The sequence below is a fragment of the Monomorium pharaonis genome, chromosome 4 (assembly GCF_013373865.1).
Source record: "Monomorium pharaonis isolate MP-MQ-018 chromosome 4, ASM1337386v2, whole genome shotgun sequence".
In the NCBI taxonomy this organism is placed as follows: domain Eukaryota; kingdom Metazoa; phylum Arthropoda; class Insecta; order Hymenoptera; family Formicidae; genus Monomorium; species Monomorium pharaonis.
In genome coordinates, this window is record NC_050470.1 from 11,968,738 (window position 1) to 11,987,754 (window position 19,017).

At 33.6% G+C, this 19,017-nt stretch overlaps 1 protein-coding gene across 10 annotated transcripts in view; it reads right to left on the reverse strand.

The window, feature by feature from the left end:
• Window positions 1–19,017, reverse strand: part of LOC105831938 (filamin-A) — a 132,127-nt gene that overhangs the window by 1,973 nt on the left and 111,137 nt on the right. For 7 of the 10 annotated variants that reach the window (XM_036285602.1, XM_036285600.1, XM_036285601.1 and 4 more), the window contains 6 exons: window positions 14,729–14,869; window positions 12,088–12,390; window positions 9,874–10,932; window positions 4,523–4,716; window positions 2,395–2,836; window positions 1,636–1,839 (listed from right to left, as the gene is read on the reverse strand). In XM_036285602.1, the coding sequence (XP_036141495.1) occupies window positions 1,636–1,839; window positions 2,395–2,836; window positions 4,523–4,716; window positions 9,874–10,932; window positions 12,088–12,390; window positions 14,729–14,869 (2,343 nt within the window). The other 3 variants (XM_036285603.1, XM_012672441.3, XM_012672443.3) reach the window with 3 other exon arrangements.

Consider the following 19,017-nt stretch of genomic DNA (forward strand, 5'->3'; position numbering starts at 1 on the left):
TGTTTTGTTGTTTTTGTTTTATAAATACTTAAATCTTTTAAAAATATCGAAAAGTTTAATTACAATTAAAACATTTTTAACAACTTTAAACATTAAAAAATTTTTTTTTAAGTATTAAAGGATAAAAAAACATTTTAATATCTTAAAATTAAAACGTTTTTTATAAATGCAAATTAAGAAATAATCGGCAAATAATGATGTACAATTTTAACAAAATATTTTTAGATTTTTAACACATTCCGTGACAAATCATGTTATAAGATTTATTCGTCGTATGATTATTACATTGGGAAATAAAATGTATTGTATAATAATTAAAAAATTATACAAAATATTATTACAAAGAGCTAATGTTCAAAATTTTAATTTCTATAAAATAAAAAAAGTAATGTTTATAACGCGTAACATGTATTTGTATGTTTCAAAAATAATTATTACGTAACAATAGAAACTTTCACAAACATTGACAGATTTTAATTGATAATATAATTAAAAAAACTTTTTATACACCTTTTTTTTACAAAAAACGAGACTAGTTGTTTCCTATACTTTGGATGTGTGATACAAATCTCCAAATTGTTTCATGTTACAGCATTAAGAATTTGCAATTAAAGTTGTAAAAAAGGGTTATATCTATATATTTTATTATATTATAATTACGATATGGAGAATTTTTATTGCAATTTTGATTTTGCAGCCAAGAACTCCGCGTTGACAGTGACAACACAGTTATAAGTGGAATAAAAACTTTAAAGCAAGAAAGTGATGTTATCCCAATTTATTTTTTACGTGCCATTCCGTTATTATTCGTTTTGTGCTGGTGTTGTAACGTGTAATGTATTTTTAAGACTCTTAAAATTATCTGAAAACTAAGATTAGTGAAGAAAACAGTACGTGGAAGGTACATTTTCCGCTCCTTTCAACAATTTCAAATTGCCTGTTTTGTCACACAACTAGGTTTCGTATGATGCTCATTTTACGGTTATAGAAAGGAAGAAAGCGTAATTTTCGCGACAATTTTACAAGTGTACTAAAGCAAAATGTTATTTCATTGAAATATTTTTTCTTGTCACATGTGCGTGGAAAGTTGTCCTTTATACGCCCCTTCTTCATTCGGAAAGTTGTTGATTTCCTGTGGAACAATTTTCTCACACGCAATTCATTATATTTCACATTATTTTTTTGTTTTCTCAATAGATGGCATAAACTATCTAGCAATACTTTTTTACACGCTCACCGTCGTTATTACACTCACATACAACCAGCATATTTCTTATAACGTCACGAATTCAATATGACTGACGCGAGAGGATAGTATGTTGTTAGGACTCGATGATATTTAGGAATTGATGATATTTGATAATTCAAATTAAAAAAACTAATCGTAGCGTTGCATGGGTTATTTGTGATTCACGGAATCGATATTTCACCATACGTTATGATAATATATTTGCGCATAATATATCAATATCAAAAAGTGATGATTGTTTCTTTCATGAATATTTTTTTTACAGTCAAAATATTTCTCGGCTTGAACGGAAAGTCCAGCAGTAACTCAGTGATCTATACAGCATGGAATGTGTTAAACAAATCGATAACAAATGTAAATGTAAACACAATGCAGCTGTCACATACCAGCATCCCCCGCGTGCACGGTGAATTGATTTTGCTTTCCTAAATAAGCCTTTTTGAGACCCATGCCTTTACTCGTCACCTTGCTTGCGTCAGACTTGAACAATGGCAATACCGGTCCGGTGTGCTTGCTTTTCGATATCTTTTGCACGGTCTCGACGACAATTGAGCTCGTCTCTTGCGCGCCTCTCTCCGCCAAATCCGCGCCTGGAACAGATATAATATATAATATTTGTTTTCTTTAATGCCAGTTTCTATTAAAATATGAATTACGTATATATGTAGGTCGTTTAAAAAGTTTTTTAAATGACACATTAATAGTTTCTCTTATCATGTAACTTATTATCTTGGCATTTTAAGTCAATGCACCAAATTGCTTCTTATTTATTGCCATCTTATTTATCAATCATTCAGTGAATAAGATGGATATGCAAGCTAAATTCATGAATTTTGATTATTGTAACTAGAATTGCTATTCTTTAACAACTTCAAATATTCCAAGCTTTAAAAGAATTTAAAGCTTCGAAGCTTCAAATCTTTAAAGTTTCAAACCTTTAAAGTTTGAAATTAACTTCGAAGTTTTGAAGGTTCAAAAATTCGAAAGTTTGAAGTTAACTTCAAATTATTTCGAAGCTTGAAATATTTGCAGTTGTCAAGAGTGACAACTGTAATTACAACAATTAATCATTGATGTGTCAATTAGGAAACTTTCTGAACAGTCCACATACATTATTGCAAATATGTTATGTAAAGAATGTGCACCTGTGCAAGGAACCTTGTATGGTGAGCCCACGATGTGGTACCCATTGTACTTGATGCTAATGTAGTAATCGCCAGGCACCAAAGGTGTGTATCTGACCTTGTAGCCTTCCTCAACTTCGGTGCAGTCCATAGCGACTTTGCTGGGTCCGTCCACAGTTACCCCTAATGCTCCGCTGCCCGCGTTGCAGGTGTCGATGATGAAGTCGGTCTTTTGACCGGTCTTAATCTCCTTCAGACCATTACCATAGGCATGCAACGCTGCCGGGTCGGCATCCACCTTACCAACTTTGACGCGATACGGACTGCCTGTTATGTGCACCCCATTGAATTTGATGTGGATTTGATGGATTCCGTTTTCTGTCGGCATGAACCTCACCGAGTATGTGTCCGCATCGATGCTTTGAATAAAGCAATCGTCCTGAATGCCGCTTGGCGACACAATCTAAAAATAAAGAAAAATAGAATTGATATGATTCGAAGAATCAAAGTCTTTAGACTAAAGACTCTGATACTGCCTTAAATCGTATAAAGGGTTGTCTTTAGTATATTTTAAGAGATTTTATGGGATAATTCTTTACATTAGTTCCAGAATTTAAAAAACAAGATAAAAATGTTATGTAACCATGTATTTAAAAACCGGCTTAATTTCAAAGATACAGATTGTCAAAATTTTTCAACTGTTTTCTAAAGTTTTTTATTTCCAAAAATTTTGAAACTCACTCGAATAATTTTAATAAAACTTTATGTATATTTCAAGGACATGAAAGTTCATCTTCTAAAGTCACACATTATTCCCTTTTTTTCAACTAGTGCCTCGCGCCAAGTGTACGCGCAGCGAGGCACCACCGTGCTTCTTTTACGCGAGACGCCGTTTGCGATTTTCCGTAATTATCGGATTCTCAATAACGGTTGAATAGATTGATTTTTAAATAGGTTTAATGGATAGCTTGGATCCGATTTATATCATGAAAGTATTTTTATTTTTCCGCTACGTGACTTAGGAGCGAAGATATCGCGATTAAAGTTTTTCTCAAGAAGCACTTATCTTTTTATAAAAAAAAGTTACGCCATTGATTTTTAAATGAAATTTTTTATAATAAAATGAGATAAATTAGCACAAAGAAGATCGCTTATAACCAAAGTAATTTTCGTAATTTTTGGAAAAAACAAATTTTTTATCAACTTTGACACCCCCTATCTTTGAATACTTACTTAAAAAATATCCTGTTTAAATAAGAATATGAAATTTTAAATTTCTGTATATTTCGGGACAAAACATTTTGTCATAAAAAAGAAGTGTAATTATATACTAACTTTTTAACTTTTCTTTCTTTTTAATATCTACACAGAAAGAAAGATTTCCTTAAATCTAATAAGATTTATTAAAAATAACATGTCTTGAAATAGTAGAACAAAATTTTTTATTTGATATAACAAATACGATTATTTGGTTATTTATTAATTTAATAAAACAATACTTTTTTTCAATCAATAACATTCGTATAAAATTATATTGTTTGAATAAAATAAGTAAAACAAGTAAATCAAAACAAATGGAGAAAAAATATTCAAAGAAATCGTTCTCTCTGTCTATGACGCATTTTCTATTTTTAAGAGTTGCGCATTGTGCATAAATATAAAATTTTTCTTGTCAGTATTGTACAATTTGAAAGCATTTGAATTCTTATTTCTACAACCTATGAACTTTGTAGTATTTTGCGTCCGAAGATTATAGTACACATAACTTGATGTTTTTCAAGTGGAATCGCTGAGTCGCATAGAGCCAAGTTGAAAAAAATAAAACATTACGACTTTCAAACGAGCGACCACTAAGAGGAATCATCCACGAGGATGACGGAGACCGCTACCACTTTGTGTTGAAATCCTCCATGTGACTCATTCAGCTTCGTGCATATGGCAAACGATAAAAATACGTTCGCGGTTCCACCTACGCGGTCTGATGTGGCGGTTTCACAAACGCGCCAGTTATTTATACGGCTCTCTTCCTCTCTTTCGCAAGATGAGTATCGCAATGAGTTAGTACTCGCGAATGTCACAACCTTTCAAGTCGTCCCCCTTTTGTCACTAGCAAGAAGGAAAGGGTAGGGAGTAGGGGAGGCGATCTTACCTTCGCGTCTAGTTCACCCTTGGCGCCGTTTTTGCGCACCAGGAAAGTGCACGGCTTATCAGGCTGCACACCACTCTCGGGAAACTGTGCAACCTCGAGCTTGTGCGCGTCACCCATTGCTGGCGAGATGTAGACCTTATGTGGCGAGTCGGGGATGTGCTGATCGTTGAATTTGATTCCTACCCTGTATTCGCCTGAAAGCACGCGATAAATAATGTAGATTTTTGCTCATCGTTAATATCAATTTATATTTGTTCATCAAAATAAAGGCTTTTTTAAATAGTAAACATGTGGGTCTCTAACGATAAGAATATTACATACATACATACTCAAGCAGAAATGGCAAGTCGAATCGACGTTGATTAGACGTTGATTAGACGCCATCGACGTCTAATCAACGTCGATTCAACTTGTATTTCCGACTGGGTATGTAATGGTCTATGTACATACATATGTACAATCTATAAATGTATATCTTATTCTTTCTTACAATATAATACTGTAAACTAATATGATGCAAAGATTTTTAACAGTTTTTGAAATATAAAGAAATATGGCGACAGACTTTATAGACATTTTGTATATGAGATTTCTTTTGTCTTTTGTAATTTTAAATAAAATTTTTTGCAAAATAAACTTTATAACAAATTAGTTTACAATGTATAATAATATAGTAAGGAAAAATGAGATATGCATTCAAATATTTGTAAACTAAAGCTAGCGGCACACGATGCTTGTTGTCGTACAAGATTGCTTGGCCTTGCTGGATAGAAATACTCTGTTCTGATTGGTGCATTTTAATTCATCTTCAGAAATACACCAATTTTCCATCCAGTAAGCAATCCTGTATGAAAACAAGCATCGTGTGCCGCTGGCTTTACTTTACAATTAATTAATATCTAAGTGTTTCAAGAGTACGAGGTAGCCATGTTAATTACTTTCGAGCGAAACGTGACGGTTAAATAAATTACGATACATTTAAAACGAATGGTATTTCCTGACCAACGGATCAGGAAGAAAATTCGCGAGGAGAACATCCGCCAAAGGTCGAACTAACCATCGCCTTCTTGAGACTCCTGGAGCTCGTTTCCAGTCAGGACGATCTGTGTGGTGGCCGTGAAGGTAGCCATCGACCCCGATTTATGTCACGGATTTCGCCGAAAATGAAAGTCCGAAACGCGTCGCGGAAACGGAGAAGCCTTGGCGGGTGAGATGGACGAGGAGGAGCTTGAGGATGCTTGGAAGGGTTCAATCAGGGAGGGGAAAGCGAAAAGCGCGAGAAGAAAAAGAAAAGGAATGAGAAGGAAGTAAAAGGGTGGAAGAGAAGAGAGAAAGAGACGAACGATCGCAGCTGTAACCGAAGGTTGGTCGCGTACCACTACTTTTCCTCGGGTCGATCCTGATCTCGATTCGTCGGCGAGCTTTCGTCGGCCCGCTTTATTCCCCGCAACCCCGTATTTCTCTTTTACTCGTGTCCCGCGCCCCCTTCGATCTCCCCACCGCGTTACAGTTTGCTCCCACGGGGCCCAAATATAACCATCGAACGCTAATCCTCATCCAGTCGCGAGTGGCCAATCGAGGGGCCAAAATATGGATCCACCTTAACAAATATAGACGGCGATATTTCGGGAACCGCAAGAGAGAGAGAGAGAGAGAGAGAGAGAGAGAGAGAGAGAGAGAGAGAGAGAGAGAGAGAGAGAGAGAGAGAGAGAGAGAGAGGGTGGGGGCGGAGAGGATGATTAACAGAGCGAGAGAGAAAGAGAGAGAGAGAGAGAGGGGGGGGGGTAGAGGCATGGACGATAGATCAACAAGCAACCGAGTCGCGGATTCATTAACACTTTGTAGATAACCGATCTATGTTCGCGCTGCGCGTGTAAAGTCTGTCGCGCGTGGATATGGATCTCGTCATCAACGGAAATGTTTCCAATAACTACTTAAATGAATTTAAATTTGTTAACGAAAAATTTGTTAACAAAATTACAAAAATATAATGACATGATAATAAGATAGATATTCAAAATTCAATACATTGAATTCAGCACTAGTCTGTTTTCTGTAAATGACTGTCATTTACAATCTCGATATAAAAGAAGATATTTCTTTATCTTCAAATGCTGTATTTTTTAAATAAACACGAGAACAAGTTGGTTGCATAAATTGGAAATTTGTTAAATTTAATGGAAAAATACACATACTTATGTTCTGATAGATATTATGTAAATATTGTATGTACAATAATGGCATCATAAATTGACGAAAATTTCGCAATAATTGCAATGATTAAGATGATACGCTATAGAACAGTAGTCTTATCAGATTAAAATTTCTCAATAATACCTATTTGTTAAAAATTAGACAAATCTAATAATGAATATTTTATACATAGGTTCAATATTTTGCACTAATTAAAAAATGTTTTTATTCTTTATTTATATTACAACTGCTAATGCTGAATGTGTAATATTTCGTATTGCAATATTTCTATATTATAATTTATGTAAGGTATAATAAGGTATATATTTTTGTAAACTTGTATATGATTTAATTATATTTGTATATATGTATAATTCATATTATAGCTAAAATACTTTTTTAAATTATTAAACAATTTCTTTTTAAACTATATACTACTGAAATAATTTGCCATATTCATTATAGTTTTGTCAAAATACTATTTCAAAATTAATTGCGCAACAATTATCAATATTTTATAAAAATCAGTACTTTTACATCTATTTTTGTAAATATCTATATCTAAATTACAAATAATTTTTTTTCGCAAGGTTTTGTCGCATAATTTAATAAATGTTTTTCTATCGGAGTAGTTAAAGAAATTCTGAAATTGTCTATTTTAGCAACATGTTTTAAACAAATCTTGTAATTAGCTTTATAGAATCGTAAAAGTATTTTAGAAAGATAAAGTATGCACAAAAATGTAAGGAGGAATAATTGAGTTCATATATAAAAAAAAAATTATTTTACGTCACTGTCTATAATTACTAATTACACTTTACAATTTCATAATATTTGCTTAATGTGCAAAATCTACGATATATATGTACGAAAAACGATGCTCCCCTAAGGATACCATATTCAATCAATATTGTACAATTGGAATTAAAATAAGAACCCGATAAAGAAATTAGAGTAAAGCAGTTTCAAAGTACTCTTTTATAAAATATCTTTGAATCGGTTTTACAGAATAAAAAATACTTTTACACAATTAAGGTTCGCACAAAAATAAAAAGACCACAGTCAATTTCATGTCAATAACAAAAAAATGTTTTTCAACACTTAAAAATTTAAAAAAAATTTTTGTTATTAATTTAAAATTGTCCTTTGCTCTCTTAATTTTTGTATTTTGACTATGTAAAAAAATGTGGAATTCGGTAAAGTCAATTTAAATATATTTTCTAATAAGTAATGTTGGTGATTGGGTTTTAATTATAAGATATATCGAAATAATCAATCAATTCAATCATGATAATTAGAAATTCTGATTGATGTAGACAAAACATCAATTAATATAACATCAATGTTATAGTTTCATATTTAATGATATAATCGTAATATAACATATGCTATACGTAACTGTTACATTGTTAAGTGCAATGTTGTTATTTAGAAGCCTTTTACAGTACATTGTCAGTAAGTAAAGAGTATGACTGACATGTATATTCTATTTTGATTACAGTGTACTAACTTGGTTTACTGCACTGAGAAAATTAAGTTGTTAAATTAATTAAATTTTTCAACTTAACTTAATTTGTTTAATTTAAATATTTATAAACTTCAGTCGAATATATAAAGATTTGATTTATAATTCAAATATTTTATGTAATTAAGTTAAATGAATAAATATTTGAACTAAAGAAATTTTATTGAATTGAAAAATTTAGTCAAATTAACAATATTTTTTTCTCAGTGTGAAAATGCATCTTTAGTCACACTTTTCTTACGTACTTCTTCAGGGTATGATCAAAACATTTTTTTTTTATCCAATAAAGATATAACATAATTGTAAAATAATAGGAAATTTAGATAAAAAAATATTACATTCCTTCTTGCTTAAAATTTAAATATACATTATTATAAATTTATTTATAATAGATAATAAAAAAATTTTATTTATAAAATTTTATTTATAAAGTTTTATCTATAAACATTTTTAATTTTTATGAATAAGTAGTTAAAAAATTAAATTAGAATTACATAATATTTGAAATTCTTTATGCTCTGAGAAAACGATTTTGGTTGATTGATAAGTGCATGACATTATCTTACTTCAACCTGCTTGCGGCCATTCTTAAATTTATTAATATCTGTGTATGCGGTGTTTGTTGTACTTTTACTAAACATACGTTTTGTATGTATTTCTTTACTTATTTTTAAGGTAAATAATTTAATGAATAAAAAAACTGTCACGTCACAGAGTTTTCAAAGGGACTCGGTTATTTCCGGATCATATTCGAAAATTCCAAATAATGTAATATTGTATTATCTTCTTCTCGCTTAATTTTCATGAAAAAATTACCAAAAAAGAAAATACAATTGCAATTAAAAATATACATAAATCATTAAATACAATATTTTTTTTTATCATGTTAATTTTCTTTTCAGAAAAAGATAACTAGAGAAAAATATTAGCAAGGATGAGAAGTAACGAGTTACGTGTAAGAAAAAGCCATTACCATTACTTTTTTAATAACGATTTGATAATGACGTTACAATTGTTCATAACGGTAACGATAAAATTAAAGTGAATATAGTATAGGTAAGTAATCATTATTATTACGTATTATTAAAAAAAAAGTTTATTGAAAAAAGTAACTTGTTATGTAACGGGTCAAAATAGTGTATTAACATCCGCGTCATGATTGATTTACTTTGCCCGGATAACACCGGTGATCCATAAAATTCATGCGGGTAATTTTAGTATCATGAATCATTCAGGCGACAGCACGTAATCAATTATGTGCATGCGTGTGCAGTAAATAATCTTTCTTTGTATTGCGATAGATTATGTGCGTAAATGATCTGTCATTTGATAGAATTGATTTAGTGAACAAATCTACATTAGAGACTGATATTACTGTTTTTTTCAAGGTACCAATCGTATTTGATAATTATCTTGCACCAGTCAAGAATGGTATATCGATGTTGGCAAATGTCCATCTTCACCGACATATTGTAACATTTTACGGATTCTTCAAATGGATTGGTAATTTCTTGGTGTTGCAGTTTTAAATTAATGATCAGAAACGTGTAATTCTTTGCACACGTGCAAAAGACGCGGTACTTTTTATAGAAATGTGCGATGACCATAGATAAAAAACACATTCATGGCTTACCGGGTTCACTAACGACATAACTGACGTAACAACTTCCGTCCTTGCGATCCTTGAAGTCTATCTGCGCCTTGCTGGGCCCTTCGACGGAGACAGCGAGAGTGCCCGCGCCCGCTTCCCTGGTCCAGATGTTGAACTCGCACGGCTCACCTTGCTCTCCCCTTTCCAAACCAGGTCCACCTGCGTGAACCCTGTGAGCACCGCCGTCTCTGAGCGGGCCAACCGTAAATTGGAAAGGCGAGCCGGGGATGTGCATGGACTTGTAACGCACGGATACCGTGTGCACGCCTAACTCTTTGGGCACGAATGCTACCGCGTAGATGCCATCCTCGGCCTCTTTGATCTCAGCATCCTCGGTGACGCCACCAGGAGACGTGACAGTGGCGGCGAGATCAAAGGACGTGATACCGGGCATCTTGAAGGTCAGTTTGCACTGGCTACCGACTTCGGTGATCGGCACTGCTTCTCGTTGTCTCTGAATCTTCTCCCTCTGTCGGTTGCTTCCCTCTCCGCTGACCTTGACGGTAAACGGCGAGCCCTCGACATGATGGTCCGCGAACTTCAGATTCATAATGTAGTAGCCGGGTTCGGTAGGTTTATAGGAGATGTTCAGAGTGCCGTCTTCATTGTCCTTGCACTGGATCTCGGCTTTGCTCGGACCTTCCATCGAGAGGGAGAGGCCACCAAAGCCGGCGTTTCTCGTGTCGATTGAAAAATTGTTCTCTACATGGGTCTTGCCCTCCTTCAAACCGGGTCCGGAGACTTTGACTTTCTTCGCGTCACCGACCTCACGATCTTTCACGTCAATCTTAAAGGGTGAATTCGGTATGTGCTTGCCCATCCTCTTTACGCTCACGGTGTGCTCGCCCGCTTCACGCGGCGTAAACGACACGCACATGTTACCACTTCCCGCCATCTTCTTAAGAAAACATGGTTCCTCCAGACCGCTGGGTGCCGTAATAGACGCGTTTAAAGACTTGATGTCGGCATCGGATACCTTGCCCGGCAGTTGCACCTCGCTGGAAGAACCTACGGAGATCTGGTTTCTTTTGCGGCCTTCGCCTAGAAACAGTGTTAATTTTTCTATTATAAAAAGGAACACTTCAAATAACAAGTAAATATCAAACCTAAATTTTAGAAACGAAGAATTTAACCCTTTGACTGCATACTGGGTTAGCCATACCCAGACCGATTTTCAAACGTGCGTCATTTTAGAACGAGTAGTAGTGGGGAAATGGAACATAGAGCGAAAAAAATTAGGGGTCCCTTCTATCTTATGCGTGCTTGATCCGGTCAATACTCGCTTAGTTCAAGAGCGTGAACGAAATTGTTCAATTTCGGGTGCGATACACCCAGTGTGCAGGGAATGTCACAAAATTATGCAGAGCGAAAATCGACAATCGACAAAGATTGACGAGACAATCGAACCGAAGATCAAGATTTTCATGATTTTAAAATGGCGCGATAATAAAATGACGAAACAAAAAAGATGCGGTTTCTGCCTATCACATTTAAACAGAAAAACCAATTTCAAATGCCTGAAATGCGAAAAACCGATGTGCAAAAATCACACAGCAAAAATCTGCAGCAACTGTAGCAGAACATAATTTAAGTTACAGTTTTAAAAAATTATAAAATATTTGAGTTAAATAATTAGTAAATATTCATGAAATCAATAATTGTCGTTTTACTTACAAATATTTCAATGATTTCGATTTGAAGCTAATACCGTTAAATCGAAAAATATTCGGTAATCTTAAAAAAAAAAAATACTTCTTAGAACAAATCGAAAAACTCGGCTTTCCAGTTATCTTATTTTGAACTTTTTTTTTTAACAAAATGCAGCCGTTTAAAAAAAAAGCAAATTTTTGTACAAAATTTGTTAATTTATTGTCAGTCTACCGAATATATCTTTTTCCACTTTATACATACGACTTTCTAATTTATATTATCACAATTCTGAGAAATTTTCCTTAGAAATGAAAAAAATGGATAAAAATTCGTCCGTCAATTTCTGCCCGAGATACAAGCCGTTAAAGTTTCCCGAATGTCGTACACCCATGTGTGCAGTAAACGTAACTTTTTGTGTGCAGTCAGAGAGTTAATATATTTATATTAACAAAAGACTGAGAATATTATTAAATTAGTCTGGTATCTCAGTTTTGTAAAATATATCTTCGAAATAACTATTAGGAACTCTAAAACAATCCCACCTACCTGTAATTTTGGCGACAAAAGGACTGCCCTTAATATGCTTGTCCCCAAATTTAACGGTAATCTTGTATTCTCCGGGAGCAGTAGGTAGATAAGACACTGACACTGTGCCATCCTTGTTGTCGTGACAGCTTATTTCAGCCTTACTGGGCCCTTCGACAGCCAGCGAGAGACCACCCGCGCCGGCGCCCTTCGTTGAAATAGTGAAGTTTCCAGGTTCGCCACAAACACCGTAAACCAAACCTGGCCCATACGCCGTTACATATCCACTCGCCAAGGAATCGACGTGAAATTTAAAGGGTGAACCTGTTAATAAACTCGTACATTAACGTAAGTCACACGGAAGAACATTTGTTTTACATAAATAATTAATATAGTTCTGCACAGATAAGAAATTAATATCAATCAACATTTCTTGCTTACATTAAGAAAAAAATGTTGTTAATTTGAATAAATTTTCCAAATAAATTAAATTTTGTCTATTCAAGTATTTATATACCTTTTTAAAAAAGGTAAAAAAAGGCGCCAAGTGTTTGGTTTTTCCTTTAAGCAAAAAAATTATTGGATGGTTCAATCTAAGTAATATAAGAAAAAAATCACAAATTCAAGATAAAACTTTTAATCAAATTCATCCTAAGTGGTATATACTTTTGGATGGTTCAACCTAAGTATTTATATATTTCAATTAACTATATAAATACTTGAATTGAATTTGTGCATTTAAGTTATATGTATAAATTCTTGAACTGACAAAATTTTAATTTAGTTGGAATATTTTGTCAAATTAACAATATTTTTTTGTATAAGAATATAAAACTTTAAAAAATTGATAATTTCAAATTTTAACAAAATACTATATTTTTATCTCAACATTATAAAAATTATCTAATGAGCACAATAAATAATTATTTTGATAATAGTATTAAAAAGTTTTAATGTACACAAAAGTATATGTACACAAATCTTTGGCTCTTGCAACTTTGTGAATTGCAAAAATACTAATAAAAGCATTATAACAAACAATATTAGCTAAGTATGGTAAAAATATTGTAAAAAATATTACAATATGAAGAGATTACAAGATTTATACTCGCGACACGCGCAAGTAGTTCATTACCCTAAACACAGGCAATATAACTTTACACTTCAATGCATGTATTATGTCAAACATTAAATTAAATTATGTCAATTGAAAGTCATATTCAAGCCCTTTAAGTCATACTAAAGTTAAAAGATTAATACCCGACATATTTCTCAAAATGATGTAAAGAATAGACACCTATAAAACTTTTAGCTACTTGCAATACTGGAATTTTTATGATAACAAAACAAACATTAATGATCAGTGGCCATGTTATAATGTTAATTAATCTAAAGTTTAAACTCTAAACAGCTGTATGTAAAAAAATAATTTGGATGGAATTTATCCCTAGAATTCAAAGTATATGAGATATCGTAAATTCCACAACTCCACTAGTCCGTAACCATCTTTTCTTCTTTATAAAAATATTTAAAAAGATACAAAGTTTCTTTATGTAAGCAAGTTGAATATTTAAATATTCTTTAAAGATGTTTTATATTCTTACTTAATATATGAGATAATATTTGTCTGTTAATGCAATATTAATTTTTTTTGTATGTTAAATGAATGTAAAGAGAGAATAGGGAGGGGATGATGAAGATTATCTATAAAAATTTATACTTATATAATTGCTTGTCTGAAATTAGGGATGTTTAAAAAGTTTTGTAAATAAACATTTGAATAACGTTGAGGAAAAATTCTTTGCACGATTTTGTTAAGCGTTATCTTTGACGAAATATTACTAAAAATTTTTTATTTTTTTCTAAACAAATTTCGTTTTAAACAGTAAAAGTAAATGTTCGTCTCATGCTTTTAAAAATGGAAAAGTTAGAAAATTATGCTGTTATCAAATATTTTGTAAATAAAATTATATTATCACCTAAAAATGCTTGCATATTTATATTAAAGAGAAAAATAGGGATAATTGCATAGACAACAGAGAGGGAGAAACAAAGGGAAGAGCAATGTCAAATTCGAGGTGCAATACACCTTTTTCGAGCGAGCGCTCTAGATACAAATAAAACGATTATTAGTCACTATACAAAAGAATTAATTTTGATTATACACACATAAATAAAATTTCTCGGATAACACAAAAAATAACGTAATCAAATCATGCAAGTAATTTCTGTTTGCAGTTATTTATGTATTTACGTTTGCAAAACTTTTCAAACAATACTTCGTGTAATTAAAACCAAACCTTAATAAAATTAATGAGACTATATATTGTAATATATCTATATAAAATATATACTATAATAAATAATGTATAAAATTTTTTTGATTTAAGAAGAGAAGATATAATTAGGAAATATTATATTTAATGATGGTCGCGTAAAGTAAATTAATTTGTCGGACGGAGAGATTTATTATTAGCGCAAATTGGCGCTCGCGGGATCCATTACACGGGGAATGAAATTTCATATAGGCTCTGTGTTTCAGGATCGTACGGATCGCACATTAGCGCGTTATTCTTGGAAGTTCTGTGAATCTCCGTATGATCGATCGCCCCTCACGATTGCATAGTCGTTGTTAATTTGCGAGATGAATGGATTAATTTACCTTGGACATGTTCGCCGTTGAACTTCACATAAATCTCATGGAGGCCCTCTTCCCTCGGCTCGTACTTGATGGATACCGTACCGTCATGATTGTCCTCGATAACCGGCTTGTCTATGTTTCCGCTAGGCATCTTTACTTCAGCTGAAAACGAGCAGAGTGGCGTTCATCAGACACATTTCAAGGACATCCGCGCGACATAGTTTCCTCGAGTGCGCCGCGATTGGTTGGCACTAGCGTATAAAATTGTAGCTTTCGCACCCAAACAAGATTTCATATCAAAAATAACTGCTTAATGTTTGTGTTTGTCGTGCTCACCGTTTTCATATTCAAAGATACACAGTAAAATATGATCGCACATAAATAATATTCCTCAGAAATAGAATCTCATATTTTCTTGTGCCTAACGTATTTTTACTAATTAGGTCAAATCTACTTGGAAGTTACACGTTGAAACATACAAAAATAATTATTAATTTGTGTATATATGTCCAGGAAATTTGTAAAATCTAAAAAAAAAAAGGGAAACGATAAGTCAAAATATCTTTTTTTATCAAAGTTGTGTAAAAAAAAGTTGTGTAATGTACGAAACATCGTGCGCGCGCGTGCAGATTTTGTATTTAATTTTTAATAAATGTTCATAAGTTCGTGGTGGAGAATGTAAATTAATTTTTTTTAGTTGCTCATATGATAAGATAAAGCCATTTCAAATATCGTTTGCCGTTTAAAAATAATCGAAGACAAATTGAGAGCTCTCTTGAATGCAAAACCTTTTTTCGTATCAATGTAGAAGATACTCTGAAAGATGAGCGGCGCGAAATCGAGCCCAGGTCCTGGAACTTCTTTTTCTTCGGCGCTCTTAGCGTAACAGACCGGTCCGCGCTCGGCGCGATTGAATTCACTGAAGAATACGCTCTTCAACCAAGCTCTATAGAAGGTCGATACCTCTTGCCACGTGGCTGGTATTTCTTCTACCTTGTCTGCCCAAATCATCTCCAACGAGTAACACTTTAAGATCGCACGAATTTCCGTCGACGTTGACGCACTTGATGAACTGGAGCGATTCGACTACGGAGTACTCGCACCGATTTTATTCCGAATCGCCCACTCTGAATTAATAATCGACGTTTTTTTTTTCAAAGGGAGAAAGATTTATGTATTCATGTTAAAAGAATTAACGTATGTTATTTTTACAATTATTACCGAGACAAGTACATATTGGTTTTGCACGGAATAGCTTATTTTAACAACCCTTTTTAATTTTCCTTCGCAGACTCTATTTTTACTTTAAGCGGAGAAAATGTAAAAATAATCTTACATCACTTTCAAATATTGGTTGGGATAATTCAACGTAAGTGAAAGAATTTGGTAACGAGTGCGCCGTTACGTGCAAAACGCAACATCTCAAAGCTAAGATCCCCTGAATAGATCGGCGTCAATAAATCTTTCCCCGTACCGAAATGTCTGTGCTAAAAAAAAAAAAAAAAAAAGAAATCGAGAATCTCTGAGGGGTTCCGCGAAGCAACCGACTTAAGGAGACCGACCGATCGACCCACCGACCGACTAACCGAACGGTAACAATGTCTTCCGATGTTCTCCAGTGATCTCATTCGCGAGATCTCCAGTCTGATGGCGCCTATCAGTCGACCTCACGAGGGCGCATCTCCGGCACGACTGACGGTCGCACCAGTACCAAAGTCGGTCGGCGGCGAAGACGATGAGAGTGCTTCATCTGGCTGGGTGATCTTTTTTCCAGCATTAGCTACCAGAGGCCAGTTTCGTGTCGTCTGCCACATTGCTGGTCTATCAAACATCCTCGTTTCTCTCGCCTCCCCCCTTTCTCATCCTCTCTTCCGTCTTTCTTTATAAAAACAGATCTATCCCTCTCTATCGTTCTACACGAGAATCACACGTACATAGGAATATCATCAACAGTGAGCAACGCTCACATATTTGTGCATGCATGCATAGTCAGGATGAACCTATGGAGGTTTACGCACGCGCTAATCCGAAGATTTTGCGGCTGGTGGGAGGAAGTGGATGGTCTAGCGGCGCCTGCACCTGGTGCTCGAAAATTTATGACGCAGGTGTATCGATGTGTGATGTATCTTATATATATATATATATAAGATGTATATATATATATATATATATATATATATATATATATACGTATGTTACACGTCGTGTATGTGTGTATAGCCGCGATTCTCGCGGATGGATCGGTTGCATAGCTGCTGGTTACGTGATGGAATCAACGCTGGACGGGTCCGTTCGGGGTAAATCGGGAACGCGACGACGTGACCATCATTAGGCGCGCGTGTGATGACGTTATTGCCAGGTGCCCGGCATATTGCTTTTGATTGCTAAAGAAGAGGGCTCGAGGTCGTCTTTGGAACGTGATACTACTCGTGAGCGGCAAAAACTAATCAGACGAATTATTATTATGATAACTCGAGAAGAAACATTTTACTGCGAAAATCTCTTCTTCCTGCAAACCAAATATCCACCTCTTCTTCTTTCATATTGAATTATTTTAGAAATTCAATAAATAAGTTTTCCAATGTTATACGTAAGAATGAAAAAACTTGTAATTCTTTATTAACACCTTTCAAGCATTTTCTTTTATATTATAAATTGCTTTTCATGAAACTTTGCCCAAGAGATTATTTGATAATGTTTTAATCGAATCCGAGATCAAAAATAAGAAATTAAAAATGATGAATCCAAGTTGTAAACAAAATTAAAAAAATTTTGGAAAACTTTTATATTATTAAGTCATACTGTTTTATTTTATTTAAAGTTTGTGTTGAGTTTTTTTTTTCTTTAATACAAGTCGCATCTTTACTGAAGATTACTACCTTTTTAAATTTTAATATTTTCAAGTTATATTCAACTTTCGTTAATTTTAACATCGAATTTTATGATAACCAAATTATTTTTTTGAAATTTTGTTGGTTTAAATTTTGAAATTCTGAAATAAAAATTGAATTTAGTCTAAAACTCTTAGAAAACAATGTCTCCCAAAAGATACTAGAGAAAAACCTCGCTAAAGAATTAAAAATTAATAATTATACCTTGTATCTTGCTTTAACAACGCAGTAATGATATAATGTTCGGTTTTCAATTTCAAATGAATCTGAAGCATAGAAAAAGTTGCAAAAAAATATTCTTAAAATAATTCTACGTACTGTACATTCTTTTTCGTTTCTTCGCGTTTTACGAAAGGTTACGTAAATTATTACCACGTGGAAGGAATCTTGGAATTCTTAAGATACACAGAGAGTAAGAATTCATTAGACTTAATAAAAGCAAAGGAATATATTCTTTGGAATAGTCGAACGCAACTATTTATTTAAAGAAACAAATACGATTATTTAATTAATTGTTAATAATATTGCTTGATTTAATAAATCAATATTTCTTTTAGTCAATAAAGATAATTTTGTATAACATTATATTGTTTAAATAAAATAAAATAAAATAAATAAATCTAAACAAATAAAGAACAAAATATTTAAAGAAATCGTTCTTTCGTTGACAAATGTTCTTTTTGTGTAGACAAAAAATTTGTAGACAGAAATTTTTGCGCAACATCCTGATTACGTTTCCATGATTATCATTTCATTTACCAAAGGAAGTCGTCAAGTAAACGAACCGGCTCGGACTAATCACGTATTTAACGCGTGCTACAGTCGATATGATGAAGAGGAACGGGTGTTGGTCAAGTCAGACTAATTTCGGACAAATGTGACGTCGCGAACATGCAATTTTATTCGCGTATCCAGCGGCACGTGTCAAAAGTTACCTAAGACGTAATCTTCTAATAAAAATCAATGACTTTTAAAATAATCCTTCATCCGATTTTCATCTCTATTTTCGTATACCTGGAACTCGTGATACTAACATCGCAAAGTAAAAATAAAAATAATATTTAGTGAACTGGAGGCGGAAGAATTTGTACAAGAATCCAGCAACAAGATATTGATCTCTTGGCAAGGTGTAAACCAGCGTCCGGAATCAAATTGCGCGGGTTCGTCGACCGTAAAATCACTCCAGTTGATCTTCACATAGCGAGAGGGACCTGGATCGGAGGATGAAGAAGCAAGCTGCGGACGTGGAAGGGATCGGTCTTTTTCTGGACTCGCTATCATCCTCTGCCGCGGAATCTTGGTACTCGGCTTTGGACCAACGCGGGTACGTGCATCCGGAGTCACTTAATCACCCAATATTAATATCGCGGACACAGTGCGTTGCGCTTATTCGACATACATACCGTCCTTCTACGTGCC